The 18,772-nt window shown below is 39.3% G+C and overlaps 1 protein-coding gene across 6 annotated transcripts in view; it reads left to right on the top strand.

Annotated features, from left to right (window-relative positions):
* trappc9 (trafficking protein particle complex subunit 9) overlaps positions 1 to 18,772 on the top strand; it is a 214,871-nt gene that overhangs the window by 137,550 nt on the left and 58,549 nt on the right. For 5 of the 6 annotated variants that reach the window (XM_042434953.1, XM_042434950.1, XM_042434951.1 and 2 more), the window contains one exon: positions 3,357 to 3,447. In XM_042434953.1, coding sequence (XP_042290887.1) covers positions 3,357 to 3,447 — 91 coding nt within the window. Of the gene's footprint in view, positions 1 to 3,356; positions 3,448 to 12,101; positions 12,218 to 18,772 lie in introns of those variants that run through there. The other variant, XM_042434955.1, reaches the window with a different exon arrangement.

Here is an 18,772-nt window from a genome sequence, read left to right as displayed (position 1 = left end):
TGTTGCTCAGTAGCCACAAATACTGTGTATATAATATATGGTCCTGAATATGAAAGTCACTTCTTATTGGAGTTCCGTCTTAGAATAAAATCCTGTTTCATACAGCCACAGATGAATGAATCCAAGGGTGCTTATCAAATTTGTTTCATGGTCAGTCCCATTAAATATACAGTTCTGTATGTTGTTCAAATGACCATTGTAGGACCCATGTCTCCATTCAAAATCTAAGGTACTGTATACACTAAAAGCAACCTTTTAACCTTCTTTCCAATGTAGCGATACTTTCACTGTACTCATAAGGTAGATGTGTTGAGTTCTGGAATGAGTATAGTGACACCAATAGGCCTTTTATCTTCAGTTTTGTTGATTAGGATTGTCTCCTTCATCTCTTTTAGGCTACTGGAAAACCTTGTTCACGACAGTACTATTTGTGAATTAGCTCTAAACACAAAGTATAACTGAGGCTGATAGGAATGTCATTAGTTTTGCAGGAATTTTGTCATAAACCAAAGTATTAGAGAAATTGAAATTTTTACCCAATGATGGCACTAGATAAAAAGTCATGAGATCACCAAAATCATTCACATTCATCCACTAGGAATATATGTAGCAAATATAATGACAATCAGTCCATCACAAATTCATGAGGATTCATCCTCTGCAGAACTGACTGTTGTAGTTGTTATGTATAGCTGTTACATTTCAGTCTCGAACAAAGTGATGGATCAAAAGACAACCGCCTAGAGCTACACCACTAGCTTGGCTAGAAAAAAAGAAAAAAAAGCCTGCAGCTAATATCTCAGTCCATCCAGCCATCTATACCCACTTACCCTCTGCTGGATTGAAATGGGCTGTAGCATCAACTCATATTGGGCAAGAGGTGGGATACACCTGGACAGATTGCCTGTCTATCACAGGGCTAACACATACACATACGGATAACCTTCTAGACTCATATTCATACATTTTAGACTCTCATATTAACTTAACATGTATTGCTTCCTGTGAGGTGACAGTACTAATCACTAAGCCACCGTGCCACCCTAATTTAAAAACAGTAGTGTGCTGAATGATTGACAGTTATACCAGAGCTTGTCTTATGTGTGTGCTTTACTGCTGGAATCATACAATATATCCAGTGCTACTCTACAATCAAACAGCGGCCGCTCTTTGTGCAGTGGGTCAGAAGATATAATGAACATCCCCATATTATGTAACTTGTGAGATTCAAAGTGGACTTGTATGAGGGTCCACAGAGAATTGCAACAGAAAGTCAGATGCTCAGGCTACTTACTGATCCTCATGCTGTACCAACAAAGACGTGCTGTAGCTGCTCAGTGCTCCTGTTTCCCAACAATTCCACTGAAGCCTTGAAGTAGAAATTCTACATGTTCATGCTCCAAGTGATCAAAGCCACAACACTGCCATTGTTTCACCACTGTTCATCAAATAAGATGCAGGTGCATGTTGTGACATGCGATTCATTATGAGTCAGACTTTGAGTTTGGAGATGATCCAGCAGGCACAGTAGGAGCACTTTTCAGCACAGTGTGTTTTGTCTGTAGATGCCTTCTCTCTCTCTCTCTCTCTCTCTCTCTCTCTCTCTCTCTCTCTCTCTCTCTTTGCATGCATACTGTACTCTCTCTAAAAGGTTAATAGACACAGGTTTGGTGCTCTGGGCGCTACTCATTTCACCCATTATTCCAAATGTCAGCTGTGTAAATGATCAGCGGTGTCCTTATCATCACACATTATCTGGATAATTGCTCTCTGACAGCCATATTTGTTTTGATGCAGCATTCAAATATTGTTAGCCTTCCCTGCTATCAGTTTAATGCCATCGTCATTGCCATGTTACTGAAACATGTTTCCAATCCACCCTTGACATCTAAATGAATGTGTAACACGAATAACATGGTGCAGTTAATTTGTATGGGGCTTTATTTCTCCATTGTGCGTATTGTGTTCATACTCGTAAAAGCAATGCAGTGTTATGTGCCAGTTTCAATTCATAGTAACTGTTCTTACACATTTCTTTTCATTTTTCTTTACATTTCCTGCTGATGTTTGCCTATTGTGGGTGTAATGCTCGTCTACTTCTACTAATACTGGTATGTAATGCCTTAATGACTGACGTGTTGGTATTTCTTGCTTAACTTTGCGGTTTTTGTGTAATATGAGGAGAATGCATCCACACATTCAGCACACACTCCATAAGCAGCTTTCACGTCTTTAAAAATGTCTCTCTCTCTCACACAAAGTCAATTTGGTCCTTTAATCTTCTGGAGAAGTGTAAGCAGTTATTTTCTGTGAATACAACTAGGAGGTAAGCGACTGTGTACTGCGATGATAGTGGTAGAGTTAATTGACTTGGCTGTAAGAAATCAGGAATGTGGTTCCTCACAGCTGATGCTCAGTATTTACTTGAATTTTATTCTAAATATAACAAATCAGAAGAACATCTTTACAAGTTATTTTTATAATATTCCTGGATCCAGTACATCATGAGAATCTTGTCTCTGTAAACCTTACACATAGTCAGGGACAAAAATTACACAAAGGATGACTACACTGCAGGCCCATTAAAAGTGTCTCTGGTGCCAAGCTAATTATCCATTAAGGGTCCGCTGAAAAAGGACTTGTCAGTGCTAAAAGCCTCATGGGTTATGGGTTAGGGTTAAAATGTCAAATAAGTTGCTCATTCCCCCGTGGTTGGCAGTGTTTTCTAAAGGAAAAGCAGTGTGATTTCCAAGAGCTGGAACTTGTGGCTTGAGGTTTGTAGTAGAGTGTTATGTTTACTTTGAAATAAAGAAAAAGGTAAGGATGACAGAAACAAAGAAAGGACAGAAATGAACTGAAGTACTTAAAAGTACCAAAGACATATTCCATAGCAGTGGGTAGGTGAGCCACTTCGATGTTTCAGCATAAAACACAAAAAGAACAAGAATACAAGCATAAGAAGAGGTTTAAGCACTAAAAGGAGTTAAGAAATTGAAGTGGCAGGAGCACTGGAAGGAAAGAATAGTATCAGTTGTTACAGTCATGTCACATGTCAGGATTATTATTGGTTCCTGTAACACTGAATTTACTGGCTCTGTTCTAAGCTCCATTACCATGCTTCTATCAGGTCACCATAGACATGATATCAGTTTCCATTTTTTCTCTTTTTGTCTCATTCTGTAGTTAGGTTTGTTACAGTTTGAGCCTGTTATAATCACAATTTGAAGCATTTTCTTCAACTCCTACTGCTACAAGTAAAGTTGTAAATCAGTCGTCTCTACAGCAAAGTTTCTCATGTTGATTAATCCTTGAAATGCACAAAGCCTCTTCCTGTTGTTGTCCTTAATCACATCCACCCTTCCCTGCGGCGCCGTGGAGAGGCCAGCGTGGAGGGAGTCCTCAACCAGCTGGTCCTGGAGCACTTACAGCTTGCTCCTTTGCAGTGGGGTGAGTCTCTCACAGCTGAAATAAACCAGGCATGGACACAATGCATCACGTAGGCATGACAGAACGGGGTTTTCTACCTGCTACAGACTCCATCTCCGTCACACGTTGAGTTTTGCCAAGTGATAATGCAGTTGGTTATGCAGGTTTGGATCCTGTAATTAACTACAGGATCACGGACACACATTGATTTTACCGATATATTTTAATGTGCAATGTAAAAAAAAACAAACCACAAGGTTGCACTGCTGCGTTGCATTGCCTCTGGTACAATAAGGTATTTATTTTAATCATTTTTAAACAGTTAAAGTACTCATTTTAGTTTTTACCTGTTGGAGGGCCACTTAGCAAAAAAAAAATTAGATCAGCCGTGCAAAAAGCCTTGCGACACCTGTGCGCGTGTGCACTGCTTCCATGGTCAGTGTAGCAGTTTCAGTTGATTATAATGGACCCGTTCTGTTGCAGACATGCTGCGAAAGATGTGTTGTGCTGTGTTCATGCCCAGTGTATTTTGGCCATTATGTGTGTGTCTGCATGTGTGTGAAGTTGTGATCACACACTCACACCACTGTCATGACTGAAAGTTTGTGAACTCCATGTGCACTTTAACAAATTTAGATCCTGTTACATATTTCTGAATCTGCAATGCTCTATTTTTTTCTGTGCAGAAGTGAAGAAATCAGATAAAAACTTTTTAATTATGTTGTTGTGACTGTACAATGTAGCTTTGATTTCATTGTCCATCTTTTCAATGAAATTAGACCCCCTGTTAGGTTTTCCATGTTTGCCTGCCAATCACAGTTATCTAGGTGGTTACATAGCCATCCCTCTACCTGTCAGTTAGTGCATAAGCCTCCAGAACTAGTCTCAAGCCATGTTTTTTATTTGCATTCATAATGGGCTACAGGCTATTTTGGAGAGGTGTAGACAGCAGCTTGGGAAATGTGTGAATCACCGGGGACACTCAGAATTTGTAGGAGCACTCTTCGGTCGCACCATCTGTGATCATCCTCTGAAATCACTTTTGATTTACTGCGGGTGTTTGTTTTTTGAGATTCTCGGCCTCTCTTTGGGAACTGCCAGCATTTTGATTAGTCAGCTGGGGCTGTCCTGCTTTTGCAAAGAGAAAGCAATCTGCGAAATGAAGCGACACGGCAGATCAAGCATGGAAATGTAAGAATCTGTTGAGACAAAAATATGGGGGGATGGGGGCGGGGATCAAGAGAAAATACTCCACCGGATTCATTGTTCTCCAGATATTTTGGCATTTGACATGCGCCTCCGTCAGAGGAAGACATTCTTGAGGATAAAGCTGTGAGGTTTACTCATCGTATTTTTCATGAAATAGAGACCATCTCTGATGTGATATTGTACATTATGTATGCAATCTCAGTGCAGACGTTAGCTGTGGTTTTTTCATTGTTCATTGTCTTGATTTCTGTAAAGGTGGTCTTGCAGTTCCAGCCTAGGCCTTGCAAGCGTTGCTGATTATGAGCCAGATAATTTGCCTCAGCCCATTAGGATGCCTTTATCAGGGTTGCCAAGACTATCACAGGCTCAATTACGGGTATAGTTCAAGCATTTCCCCTGTGCCTGAAATCGTTAGTCCAATTGGATGCTTTTAATGTCTCTGTGTCTCTGTAAGCCTCACACTTACAGAGATACCATAGATGAATATGTCTTGCTTGTCAAAAATTCTGATTGTAGTTGTGTTTAATTGCTGTGATGTTAATGGCCAAAACTGAAAGTTCTGTTTCCTCATCTGTATACACATAATAGTTTCTCTCCCATTAGTTTGTAGAAACTAATTCAACTCCTCCAGGAAGTAAAAGGTTCTTTGTCAAAATTTCTTCAATTTAAGTTTGAACTCTTAAGTGAAAATAAATTCCTCTTATTTGCCTGAAGCACATCACAGAACAGGCACTGCCACATCTGTGCTGCTTCAGTCTCATCAATATAGGATAATTGGGAAAATTCAATCAGTTATGCCAACTTTAATTATGTCATATGCAATATTGTAAAGCTTTTTGTCCTGTCTTTATCATGAAGCTTCAACGAAGTTTGAAAGGTGGTCTGCTTAACAAATTTAATTTCCTTATGCATAAGAAATGATAAACAAATGTGGAATTCATTATAGTTTACTGCATTGCTAATGCGTAAAGGCAGCGTGAGTGTTGTGCTATTTTGAAATCAAAGTGTTTTGTACTTTATAATAATCTTGATGAGTTCATTAAAACACATAAAACATTTTTAGTAAATGTAAATTGGGTCATCTGTGCACATGCACTGTGAATGTGAGCTTTTCTGGAGGTGGAGCCAGTACTCCTCAGTGCCACTCATGACAGCAGCACCAGCTCTGCACCACCACATATTCCCATCAACAAGACTGAAGAGAATAATTTCTGTCACAATATTTTGAGCAGATGAGCAGCGTCTGTAAGTTAAGCGATCCAAACTACTCGACTATCAACTGGGCAGCGTGGCATGAACATGCATGCAGATAAATTATTGACAAGAATCTGTTCTGCCTCGCTGTCTGTGTTCATTTTAAAGTCACACATGGTTTGAAAATGGTTGAACATGGTTTCCCTTTGGGATCAATGAAGTTCTCATCTATCTATCTAAAATCAAAACTGTTGTCCAGGAGCTATGCATGAGCACATTTTGCAAATATATGTTCATATACAGAGCTCAGTCCGTTAATGTGCCACATACCACTGTCCTATATATTCCTGTAAACTTTACACTTGTCCACTAAGTCACTAGGTCCTCTTGTCTGTCAGCTTCGCCACTTTTCTACAAGTACTCATTTAAAGAAAATTGTAATCACTTCTAGCTGTGCTCTCAATCAGTGTACTTGAGCACAGGGCGTCCTCCTTGACTAGTGGTCTTAAAAATATAATATGTAACTGGCACAATCCAAATCCATGGTTCAAGCCAGGACAGGAACATGTGTTATTTGTCAGCATAACTGAAATTGCAGAGTGACCTTTTTTTTTTTTGTGCCAAATTCTACTTTGAATGTCAGTAAAAACACACCCCACCCCCCCACCCCCACCCCAAAAAAATAGGACAGAACACAAATTATTTATATTTTAAGTACTGTGAGAAGAGTCCAAAACCATCCAGCAGTCCAACCTGTCATTTGAGTGAGATCCTGAGTGGCTGGTCTCAGCTTTGCTAGCAAGAAAGACAATTACATAGTTAAAAGCAAAATGTTATTCAAAGCCTACAAGGGGGTTTCATAGTTCATCTGTTATTTTTTGTTGTTGATTATAAATCTATTTCTCCTAGAATTCAGAGCAATATGGTGGGTGTAGTGAATTAATAGCCCGACAAAATATTCAAAAACTCAACAGTACTTTTTATTTATAGGCACTGTGGTTCAGTCTGAGGTTATAAGAAAGAGACTCTGACATCAATGTCTGAGCTCAGCCATTGTGTGGCATGAGAGACTCGATGCCTCCTCATGATTTGCTACCATAGAAACCTATGAATATTTGATCATACAGTACAGGTTCCAGTGAATGGAGAACATGGAAAGTGCCAGAATCAGTTTTATGGTTTTGTGTTTGTTTACAAGCTCATTATTATTATTGAATGGGGAGCAAACTGAGGCCATTATCATTCTACCTCTGGGCAGAATCGGCCCCACAGTCACATCAGCTAAGCTGCAATAATGTCAGATCATGTATGATGAAATCCGCTTCACAATTACAAATAAATAATGCAAGTGTTTTCTAAATTAGTGACACATCCTTTTGTTACTGCTAAATTTCATTTTTGAGGTTGTAATTTACAGAGTGGGCAAGAAATTAAAGAGGATTACTTTTATGTTTATGTGTTAAGCTTGTTTGGGGGGAAAAAACAATTAGAAACAAATTTTACCATAAACACAAACATAGACGGGAGGGCTGCATTTTCATTATGCTGCCTAGAGAGCATATCTCTTCTGGTACTTCTTCCCCTTAAATATATGGACAGCTTGAACATAATTTCCTGCCTGTGTTTGTTTGATTTCACAGAAACTACTATTCTTCAAAAAGCCTTCAGTTATGATTTTTTGAAAAGAAAATAACATTAATATCATCAACTGTGACTGCAGTATACTAGGCTCACTCACAGTGTAATCATTATGGACAGGTTCTATAGAGCAGGAAAAAACAAACTTATTCATATGTGCCTAAAAATACTGCATTAATGTAAGTTTGGATTGATATGTACCTACGCTTGAGTATGAGTACTAATTCCAAAAGGTTTCTACTGAGTTTCTGTGATTTTCAAAGTCATTTAATTTTCTGCTCCAGCAGTAAAAGTCTATCTGGAAGCCATTCTGTCATTCTGTCACAGATCCTGAAAAAGAAGTCCACTAAACTGTATACATTGACCGTGGATTTCATAGCACTGCTGAAAAGGGTAGACAGTTTTACAAACAGTCTAAATGTCAGCAGAGCAGCCTTGGAGATTCTTAGCTATTGTTTTTCAGAAGGTTACTGCCTGACTGGTTTAATCATCTGTGACAAAATTTTATTGCGCTCCCAGAAACTATGTGGGGTACTTGTCATCCTTTAAAATTGGAGAATTCAGAGGGAAGAAGTTTGTCAGACTAGGGAATGGAACACACTAATTTAGGGTATAGATAGAGATATCGCGTCTTGTTTTTCATGGGAAATATTTAAACCAGCTCCTATAAAACCATAATTCTCCCTTCCCCTATATATTATACAGTAGACAACATATTGTTGAAATACGCTGCAGCAGTTTTGAATGTGACACTTGAATGCCTGATAGGAAGACAGTGTTTCCAAATGAATCTTGAATCATTATAACCCCAGCATGTGGTACAAAAAATGCAATTTTGCCAAGTCCAGAACAGACAGAATTATCGCTATTGCTCTTTCAAATGCACACATGAGTCTAAGCCTGTTGCTGGAAGATTCCAACTTACCTCCACAGTGATTATAATGCCAGAACAGGTGGTATCATTTGTTTTTTGCAGCCTGGCATTATGTAAATAGCCCCATTGATTATAGCTCCTCGGCTGTCAATTTGATTAAAGGCAAAGTGGTGCACCTCGTGATAGGAGTCGCTATGTCAACTTAATGGAGTGTTGCTAAATAAACAGTCACCTGGCCAATCAGACTGAGCTCTCAGTGGAGTTGACACCATCATAGCAGGTTATGATACTGTGCTAAAGGAGAGCACGAGGGCTGTGTCAAACAACTGACATTTGAAAAATGAGATTAAACAGGGTGAATTTTTTAATGATCCTCTTGGGGAAAATTGGCTTCTTGTAATGACAAACATCACTAGTTAACAGCAAGGACATTTGACTGTGAGTAAGAATAAAGTAATTGGTTGCGTACTTTTAAAACATTTAAATACAAAAAAGTCAGCCGAAATTAAAAAAATACACGCAATATTTAAATGCATGTTCAGCTTCACTGACAAGTGTTATACTAATTATGAATATTTTTAAATAATATTAGGTGATCAATGAAAGAGCAATATCAATTACTTGTAATGAACTGCATTAATAAGAAGCCATATCCAAGCAATTGTGGACAGGCTTTGATTTTCAGTATTGTCTCCCCGTTGAGTGCTGTAACCAAGCAGTGAGATGGAAAACAGCAAGCCCGAATGCGGACTTTGCACCCATTCCCCACCCTCCCCCTCTCCCACCATCAGTCTGCCACCAGGAACCCATCTCAATGGAATACAAATTCACCCATGACTGGAAAGACAAATGTTTAGCCTAGGAGAGAGATGGAAAGAAAAGGGTGGGGGCCTTGCTGTAAAAGGCGGAGAGATAATTTAATAAGACAGTCCCTCTTAACCGGCTCACACCGTCACATTTTTTTCCACTCCTACCCGGCGCACACAGATGGACATTTGGAGCAGTCACAGGCGGTGGCTTCTCAATACACACAGGGGATGCCTCATGGAATAATATGCCTTTAAGCTTTTGTCAGGTGCCCTATTGCCATGAGTGCTGCAGGTTTGACAAATTGTGCTGCCAAGCTTACCTAACGCTGAAGTCTTGTTGTACTGATGATGATTAGAACTGCTGACCTGAGAGAGAGAGAGAGAGAGAGGGAGGATGGGAATAAATACACGCATGGCTGAAATGAAAGAGAAGTGTTCAGACTGCACCTGTAGCTGGTAATATGTCACATCTGTGAGCATACATCAACTCCAAGCTCTTCTGCAGTTATCTGCACCGCAGTGATAGGGCCTTTGGGAGAGGATAGTAAGCCCTTCCTGCAGTCTAATTTAGGATGACATCAGCCCAGTCTGCAACCAAGTCTCCAAAGGAAGGCAAGTTCATCCATGGACTTTGTGCACAACCATGTTTTATTACAAATTTGCTTAGACAACACTAAATCTGAGCCCCGTGATAGACTGATAACCTGTTAAGGGTGTATCCCACCTCTCGCCCAACGTCAGCTTGGGGAGCCTCCAGGCCCCTGCAACGGATGAGAGGGCTTAAATAATGGATGGATGGAATACTAAATTTGGATCATAACATGCATCTAGTTTCTTCTTTTTTTTCACCATTGGCGAAAGGTTACAAAACATATAGCTAATTAATAGGTGGTGTTGTAACATGGAGACCAAAGGCAGAAATATTGCATAAGTGATCAACATTAATCCATAAATATCACTAAACATCATTTAGATGACAGGAAGGGTTATGTCATTGTGTTTAGGGCTGCAATTAACAGTTATATTCATTATTTTTTACTGAGTATCATTTTGATTACTTGATTATGTAGTCTATGACATGTCAATAACACCAATTATCCACCATGTTTCCAGAGCCCAAAGGAACGTCTCCAAATTGCAAATTTAGTCTGACCTGAAGTATTCAATGCCATAAAACAAATTTTATAATTTATAATTTAAATAGCTATTCAGCTAATTAACTATTCATGGTGCAGGTTAATGAGGAATCATTTAAAACTGATGCATCATAAAAAAATCAAATTAAACTAAAATATTTTTGGTGTTTGTTTTTTTTTTTGGTTTTTTGTGAATGGCAAAATCTGGGCCAGAAAAACTGAAATTATAATGTGTAAATATTTTATTGCAGTGCCTATCAGTAGTTTTACTGTACTTTGAGGAGAAAACACAACATTTCAGTCTTTTTATTTCGTGGTAGTAGCTCAAACTTACTTCAACCTGCGTTGTGGAACAGACAGGTGAACACAGTCTAACTCACTGTCAAAGCCTGGTTTGAATGATCATCTGTGGATTTTTGGAATACCCTCTCAGGACATACTCATAACATTTTTTGTACATGTTTAGTGGGCTGTGTAGACCTTAGTGCTCTGAGGCCTCAAGGAGCAGGAAAACTGTTGATAAACAGTCAGGGGCAGAGGCTTGTATGTTTCCATTACCACCCCACACCCTACCTCACACCCACTTATTGAAGTACAGATAGGCTTAAATTTGCAGCCACTGCTGCCCATTTAGCTGACTGATGGGTGCAAGGAGGAGCACTGGGTAGGCAGAAGCTGATTTATCTGCTTGTTTTTCAGCTCTGTCGCCCAGGCTCTGTCAGTCAGCCATCCTAAGGGTCTCCTTTTGAAGGCAGTAGAAAGCGAGAGCGTGATGGGAAAACGTCATACACCTTTTTGGGAGGCTCATTCTGTCTCCTGGGCCAGTGCATGTGATTTACAGGTGCAGTGCTGACTCGGATGGGCTGAGATGGGTGTGTGGACAGAGACACTTTCTCAAACGGGTGATAAGTGGGTAATGATGAGGTAGCATTGCCTGCAAAACCTTGATTCTCGGAAATAATTCCCCTACTCAGGTAGTCTATGGAAATGATCTGCATTGTTTTTCAACCGGCTAATTAACCCGTTATGAATGTGATTTCTAGATATTGTGCCATGCAGTATTATCATAACACAGGACGTTTAAACAAAGCATTGTTAATACATTTTTTACCACATTAGGGGAGCAAGCATGAAAGGATCATTTGTTCTACTTTGGCTGGAATCACCAGTCTTATTCTATCACCCTGTTAGCTTTAATGTGGAAGTGAGAGCAGAGAGTACAGCGGCCCATTCTATGATTGCCTATCTAGCTGCTTCTTTTTTTTTCTCTGGCCCTGTGTGGATCTAGAGTTAGCACATTTAACAGGCTTGGAGCGTCTGTTTATGGGGCATTTATCATGGCTACAGAACAATTCGGGCTGTCAGTGCGTCAGTTTGGGTGAGCTGTGGAAATAAATCAAAACTCCTCCGGCCTGCCACAGATAACACACCACACCCTTACCCATTCATTTAGACTGGTGGGATGGGACAAAGAAGAAAAGAAAGGAAACCCAAGTAAAGAGAGGTAGCTGCAGTTGCAGTAAATTAAACTTAGAATTGTGGAGATTATATTGTTCAGAGATCTTCAGACTCTGTTTTTGTACCAATGATAAATGTGCAGAGAAGGCTTTTGGTCTAGTTGTGTATCTAAGGTAAATCTCCTTAATTTGCCTACATCTATATGGTCTATCCAGTGTGTTTTACTGTTACCTTGTTTAATCCAAGAAGAAATGGGGGGGGGTTTTCAGAATTTTCTGAATGTTTTTTCAGCTCAAACTTGTTTCTCCCTCTCTGCTTTCTATCAAATAAAACCACCTCCTTCATTGATTTCTTTAGAGGAAACAAGAGTATCCCCAACGGCTGCCTTTTCATCCCTGAAAGACAGATTACCTGGCATTTCTAAATGCAACCAAGTCCAGCCTCTGGTGTCACTGTGAGGAAGTCTAGATCGCTTGGCCACACTATTTCAAGTGCTACTAAAAGAGAGAATATTTTGACACAGCTGTTTCACCTGCTGGAGTACAGAGAAACATGCATCGCCATGTTATTCCATGTGGCTCTGCACCATCAATCCTCAACTGTGGGAAACATAAACAGATCAGTAGTGGATGTGTTGTTGAATCTCCATGTGTTTTAGCAAGATATGATTTACCATATTTTTTTAAATTTTTATTTTATTTGATAGGGACCATGCAATTTAACATACTTCCAATACAGAGCATGAAATGGATGTGCTGCACAGAGAGTTTATAGCTATTGTTAATTTTCAACTCTTGTTCCTAGTTGGACTTAAAAGTTGGACATTATGATTTGAATTTGTTTATATTAAATTAAAAGGCAACGGCTTGTTTAAAGTGCTCCTTGTTTTTGTAAAGTCTATAATGTGCTAAGCACCTTTAACAGGTGGCATACAATACAATTTATTTATTTATTTTTAGTCGATAGCATGACATGTATTTTCATCTTTCACCTGCACCTCTATTTAACAAGGAATCATATTATAATCTTATGAGCTTTCAAATTATTATAACCTTAAATACAAGAACATCTAATTTAGTGTCCTGTTTTAATATTAAACATTATTGGCAGCACAGACAGTTGATATAACACAACAGCTGTATCAGCAAAAGGTGGTAATGGACTGAAAAGGTCAGGCTAACTAATTATGGGGTAAATAGGTAGTCAGTGTACTGGCCATGTTGGTATTGATTTCACAAACCTTTATCATATTGCCCTAACTGTTAAAAGCTACTGCACCTCTGGCTCCATCTTTCCTCCTTTTTGCCTACAAAGACCGACCTTTTAAACCGTACAATCACCCTTCAATTCATTCCCAAAAACCATAGTAGACATCAAAGGCTGAATTTGGTGTACAGTACCTTTCAATGCCTACTGAATTATATTCCAACTGTATAATATTCTTAAACAGAAATTATTGACAGTGACCTTAAAATGTCTTAAAGTCAATAGGTGTGGTCACACTGTATAAGTATGCCATCTATGTAAAGTATACTTGGGTCTAGGGTAATGGCTGATTGTCTGGCACTGCATGGACCTGATCTAATTTATATAGGCTGCTGGATTTGTAAAAGGGCTTACCTGCTTAGACCAAGTCAGCCTAAACTAGTCATCTTCTTTTTATCCAGTTAATTTTATTAGAAAGAGTATATGAAACGTCATATAAGATATGTGCGTGCAAAGTTGGCATGGAACGTTGCAGTTCAGGGAAGACACATTCTTGATCATAAAGCATTGTACACTCTATATTGTTCATTTGTATTACTATATCTTAAAACTGCACAAATAATGTATAAAGCAAGAAACAATTTACTTCTGGTTAACATACTAAGTGTTTTTAGACACTGAGGGGGGTTATAATTTAAAAGGAAAGTTTAATTTAAAAACACAATGTGTTCCTACCACTCTGAAGAGGATGTGTATCACAGTTTGCGGGGTAAATTTATTCACACACAGATTCATCTGGAAACCATGTTCCTTTATTTGGTAGACAGGTCAAGGGACTTAGTTCAAGAAAAGCAACAAGAGGATTTGCTATTAGTGGCTATTGGTAAGACTAGTGTAATTAGTTAAATAGTGATGGTGGTTCGACAACCAAGTGGGCCATGGCATTCATATGAATTATGAATTCATACGAATCATGAATTCAGTTGGGCCAGCCACCGTAGTTTAGCCTGAGCAGATACAATGTAAATATAAGGCCAGGTCATGCTGCTGATTATCTTCTCTTTGCTTGGGTTTGCTTTAGTTGGTAGTGGCAGCAATTTCTAACCATATCAGCCATAAATTCTAATGAATTGCTCAGTTGTACAATTCATGAACATTACTGCTAAAATACACTTAACAGTGTCTACTATTACAGAGGTACATCTTCAACAAAGAAAAAAGTAATCTTTCAAAGAGATTGATTACAGTATATGAAACGAGTAAAATTGCAACATACCTTGTCATCCAGTTGTTGAAATAAAATCTAAAGCTAGCTGTAAAATCTCACACATGCAAAGTATGGAGCAATATAAAATGGAAAGCTCAGTCTTCCAACACACCTGCAGGGGCAGTTGGAGCAGTGAGTTACAAACCTTCAGCTGTCCAATAAAGTTAACAGCTAACGATGCAACAGTCATCTCAGGAAAGAACTGTTTTAGTGACATTCTTATATGTAAAGGACTGCCATTATGGCAAGCTTGACAATTTATCTCAAACCTGAATAGAACAAAGATGTTTTTTTATCTAAATTTTGTTAGCAGTGCACAACAGTAGGTTTGATGTACTCCTCAGTTTTTTATTATAAAGTGATGAGCCATTTAGTAGTAATCAGGGCAGTAACACACTTGAGCCATGGCCTGGTCCTTTGTGACATGGGTTGGACCCAGGATTTGCCAGTTAGTGTGGGAGCTGGTCCACAAGCATTTGCTTCAGGTTTGAATCATAATCCCCGGAGATCTGCAGAGCCTGCCAGTCTGTTTGACGATGGTGGGACATGACATAGCCCTTCAGCGGGAGAAGTCACTCCACTGGACTCTTCTGTCGCTATTGATCCTTCTCAATGATGCTCTGGTGCCATAGACTCATAATCAAATCTTTTCCCACGTGTGTGGGGCAGGCCTTGTGTTGTTTGTAGAATGTGTTACAGTGTGTGGATGCCAACAAATGTGTTTGTGTCTCCCACAATGAATCAAGGAAGGGAAGTATAGAAGGTTTTCTGTCCGTTTCTTCATTTGGCCATCCATCATGTGCAATCTATATTGGGTTATGGAAAAACTTTGGTGGATGAGGTTTCGCATAAGTGTGTCACAACAATCTCAAAATTGAACTTTTCTACCCAAGGAGGGTGCTGCAGTTACAGGTCAGAATAAGTAAAGATATTTCTTTATGATTTGCCCTGAGGAGTCTCATCATTCACTTTTTATGATGTTTGTTTATAATCAGATATTCTCATATGGAATCATTGCATTATTACTTAGATTTGCTTTGCCTGTCATTGTTGAGCACTTCTGAGGTCCCATCGCTGCCTGTCTGTACCCCTTTCTGACATGCTATCCGTCTTTCCGTGCGACTGCTAAGAAGATGTAGCAGGTGATCCATCATGTTTGACTGTGGTGCATCAGATGTTGGCCAGCTAGGGATTCTCGGTAACAGCAGCCCGCTGACAGGTCTGTGTCAACCCTGTGGGTAACTGACACTTTTTAGTATTCAATGGACTGATCCTGCTCACACTACTGACAGGTTTCTGGCCCTGACACATACCAGCCATCGCTGTAGCAGGACACCTACTGAGAACCACTGAGCATACACTGTTACCCTGTCATTCCCCTCTGCCCTGGAATACCAAGTTTACCTTCCAGAGCAAGAAGAGTGTGTGCACAGGGCTTGCTGCAAGAATAATATGTGACTAGGTGACAGCATATTATGGGGAGACGTCGAGGGCCATAGAGCACCATTGCAGTATCCTAGTGTGCCAAAAAGCATAGGAGATGTATTTTGGGAAACACTTGATGAAAATACATTGTCACATTGTCACATTATCTTTTTCACTCCCTTTATTTGCACTTTCTGGCTCACTCTCTCTTTCTCTCATGCACACCCACACACATAGACAAACAGTAATTTGACACTGAGTTTCAAAACTGGCACTATTGCCTCTCATGATGGTGCTAATAATGAACGGGGTCAGATAGAGTTGCTAGGACCTCTATTGTCATAAGATAAAAGCTTGATAGCACAAGAGATCAATTGAAATGGTGCTATTAGACAACATAATTAGTCAATCTGAATGATTATCATGACTGTTGCCTATCCTCATAACACTGACTGCTATCATTAATTATTGGCCTAATTGTCACTCATTAGCAGCTTTCATAGCTGTCAGCAATGGTGCATCACCAGATTCGCAATAGAATATTAATAAATCTAAATGTCCCCATAGGAAGCAGCTAAATTGATACAGTCAAACTGCTAAACAACTTAACATTTAATTCAAATTGAACTGACCCCATTAAAAACAAGTAGCCAAGGCAGAATATCCCGACTGTTATGTTCCATTGTGATTGAATCATAAGCCTTCAATTATGCATTCATCTAGGAGAACATCAGTTGGTGATGAGTCTTGGTTTTGCAGTATTCTGGTTTTTAAATGAGCAGCCATTAGCATACTGGGTTTATTCAGTCTACAGTAGGTGACCGTAGGACCCACTTTAATTTTGAAGACCTAGCTAGACATTAGCTGTATACAGACGGGTGACAAACGAAAGGAAAAACCGGTGCAGGTCTGAATGCTTGACCTCTACAGTGAGAGGATCCGGTGGCTCTATTATGCTTTTGGGGACATTTTTCTGGCATAGTTTGGGTCCACTTGTCCTCTTAGAGGGAAGGGTCACTACAAATCAATGCAAAGTTGTTCTGAGTGATCACCTTTATCTTATGATGAAACGTTTCTATCCTGATGGGAGTGGTTTCTTCCAGGATGACAATCTCTTTTTCTCCACAAAAACAGAGAAAGAGAGTAACTTGGGAAGATTGATTTTGGCAGCTGAATCGTTTTTTGACAAATTTCCAACAGTATGGTTATTATTAATCATTATGATCTGTGGTTGTCACTATATTTGTGACTTTGTATCTGTTTCCCATATATTGGGAATTACAGTTGTGCTCATAAGTTAACATACCTTAGTAGAATACATGAAATATTGGCCATTTCTTGGAAAATATGACTGATCATGCTGAAAACTTTTGTTTTATCTAGGGATAGTGGTCAGGTGAAGCCATTTCTTTTCACATAATTGTGTTTGCCCTTTTTAAATCATAATGATAACTGAAATCACCAAAATGGCCCCTATCAAAAGTTTACATACCCTTGAATGTTTGACCTGATAATATACACACAAGTTGACACACACAGGTTTAAATGGCTATGAAAGGTAAGTTTCCACACCTGTGACTTGTTTGATGGTAATTAGTGTCTGTGTATTAAAAGTCAATGAGTTTCTTAGCTCTTGAGAGACCCTGCATATTGCATCCAGGGCTGCTCTGACATTACTGGATACTGAGCCATGAGGAAAGCAAAAGAATTGTCAAAGGACCTGCAAGAAAAGAGAGTTATAAATCAGGAAAAGGACATAAAAAGATATCCAAAGATTTTAAAATGCCAATCAGTAGTGTTTAAGCTTTGATAAAGAAGCGGTAAATTAAGGGTTCTGTCGATACCAAGCCATGGTCAGGTAGACCAACAAAGATTTCAGCCACAATTGCCAGGAAAATTGTTCAGGTTGCAAAGAAAAACCCAAAAGCAAATTCAGCTGAAAGTTGCATGTGGCTGTTTCAAGATGCACAATAAGGAGGTACTTGAACAAAAATGGGCTTCCTGGTCAAGTTGCCAGAAAAAAGCCATTACTGTGCCAGTACCACAAAACAGCCCACTTACAATATGCCAAACAGCACCTAGACAAGCCTCAAAACTTCTGGAACAAAGTTATTTGGACTGATGAGACTAAAATTTAACTTTATGGTCACAACTATAGACACTATGAATGGTACACATCTTACAGATTCTGCTAGGGTATGTAAACTTATGAACACAACTGTATATTGGTTAATCTTCAATCACTTAACATCAAAGCCTGTTATACTTGACATACAGACCAAAGGATAGGTGGTTACTATGGAGTGTGGAGAGTCATTTACAGACTAATAATGAAAGATAACAGCAGACGATGCATGGCAAGGAACTATTTTAGCAATTTTTGAACCAGTTTAAGTCAACTCATGATTTAGCCTCCACTCCACCAAAACACATCTTTCCTCTACTGATTGCTGTGTCACACCCCACTCAAAACAATGGCCACTGATCCATTACATGGCCTTGCACTGAATATGAGGGAGCACTGACTGGAAGGGGTAATTAAGATTAAGTCTCTGGACAGTCGCAGAGCTAGGAGAAATAATTGGTTTGTAGGCCTGGATGAATCGATCAGACTCATATCTAGCGCTTGCTATAGACACATGGGAGCATCTATCCCCTTTCCACCCTATTATGGAGTCGCAGTGGAATGGAATGGCGCTGTGTATTGACAGAATTGTGTATTTTTCTTGTAGTGCTGGGTCACATAGAGGGAGATGTGCAAATGATGGTAAAGACAAGTAGCTTTTATTAGCATCATTTTTGAAGAAAAAACCTAACCTGCATAGTTAGGTACAGTATATTATGTAAAAATCAGTCCAGAGTAAACAATATGAATTTGGAGCATCAGTCATGCAAAAACTAATGTTCCGCTAGCAGATACATTGACGATTGGTGTAGTGGTCTGAGGTTTGAGCACAACATGGAATGTCATTTCTTTGTCCATGACCTTTTAGGACAGTCTGACCACACACTCAAATACACACACCCATAACATGTTCTTAGTGGCTGATTCACTTTATGTCCTCCTTTTATCAAACAGGGATGGCCTTTTGTTCTTTTCTTTTGTCTGGACCTGTCATTGTTCTGCCCA

This window comes from Thunnus maccoyii, chromosome 15, assembly GCF_910596095.1.
Source record: "Thunnus maccoyii chromosome 15, fThuMac1.1, whole genome shotgun sequence".
Classification (NCBI taxonomy): Eukaryota; Metazoa; Chordata; class Actinopteri; order Scombriformes; family Scombridae; genus Thunnus; species Thunnus maccoyii.
This window is presented reverse-complemented; position numbering and strand designations above follow the sequence as displayed.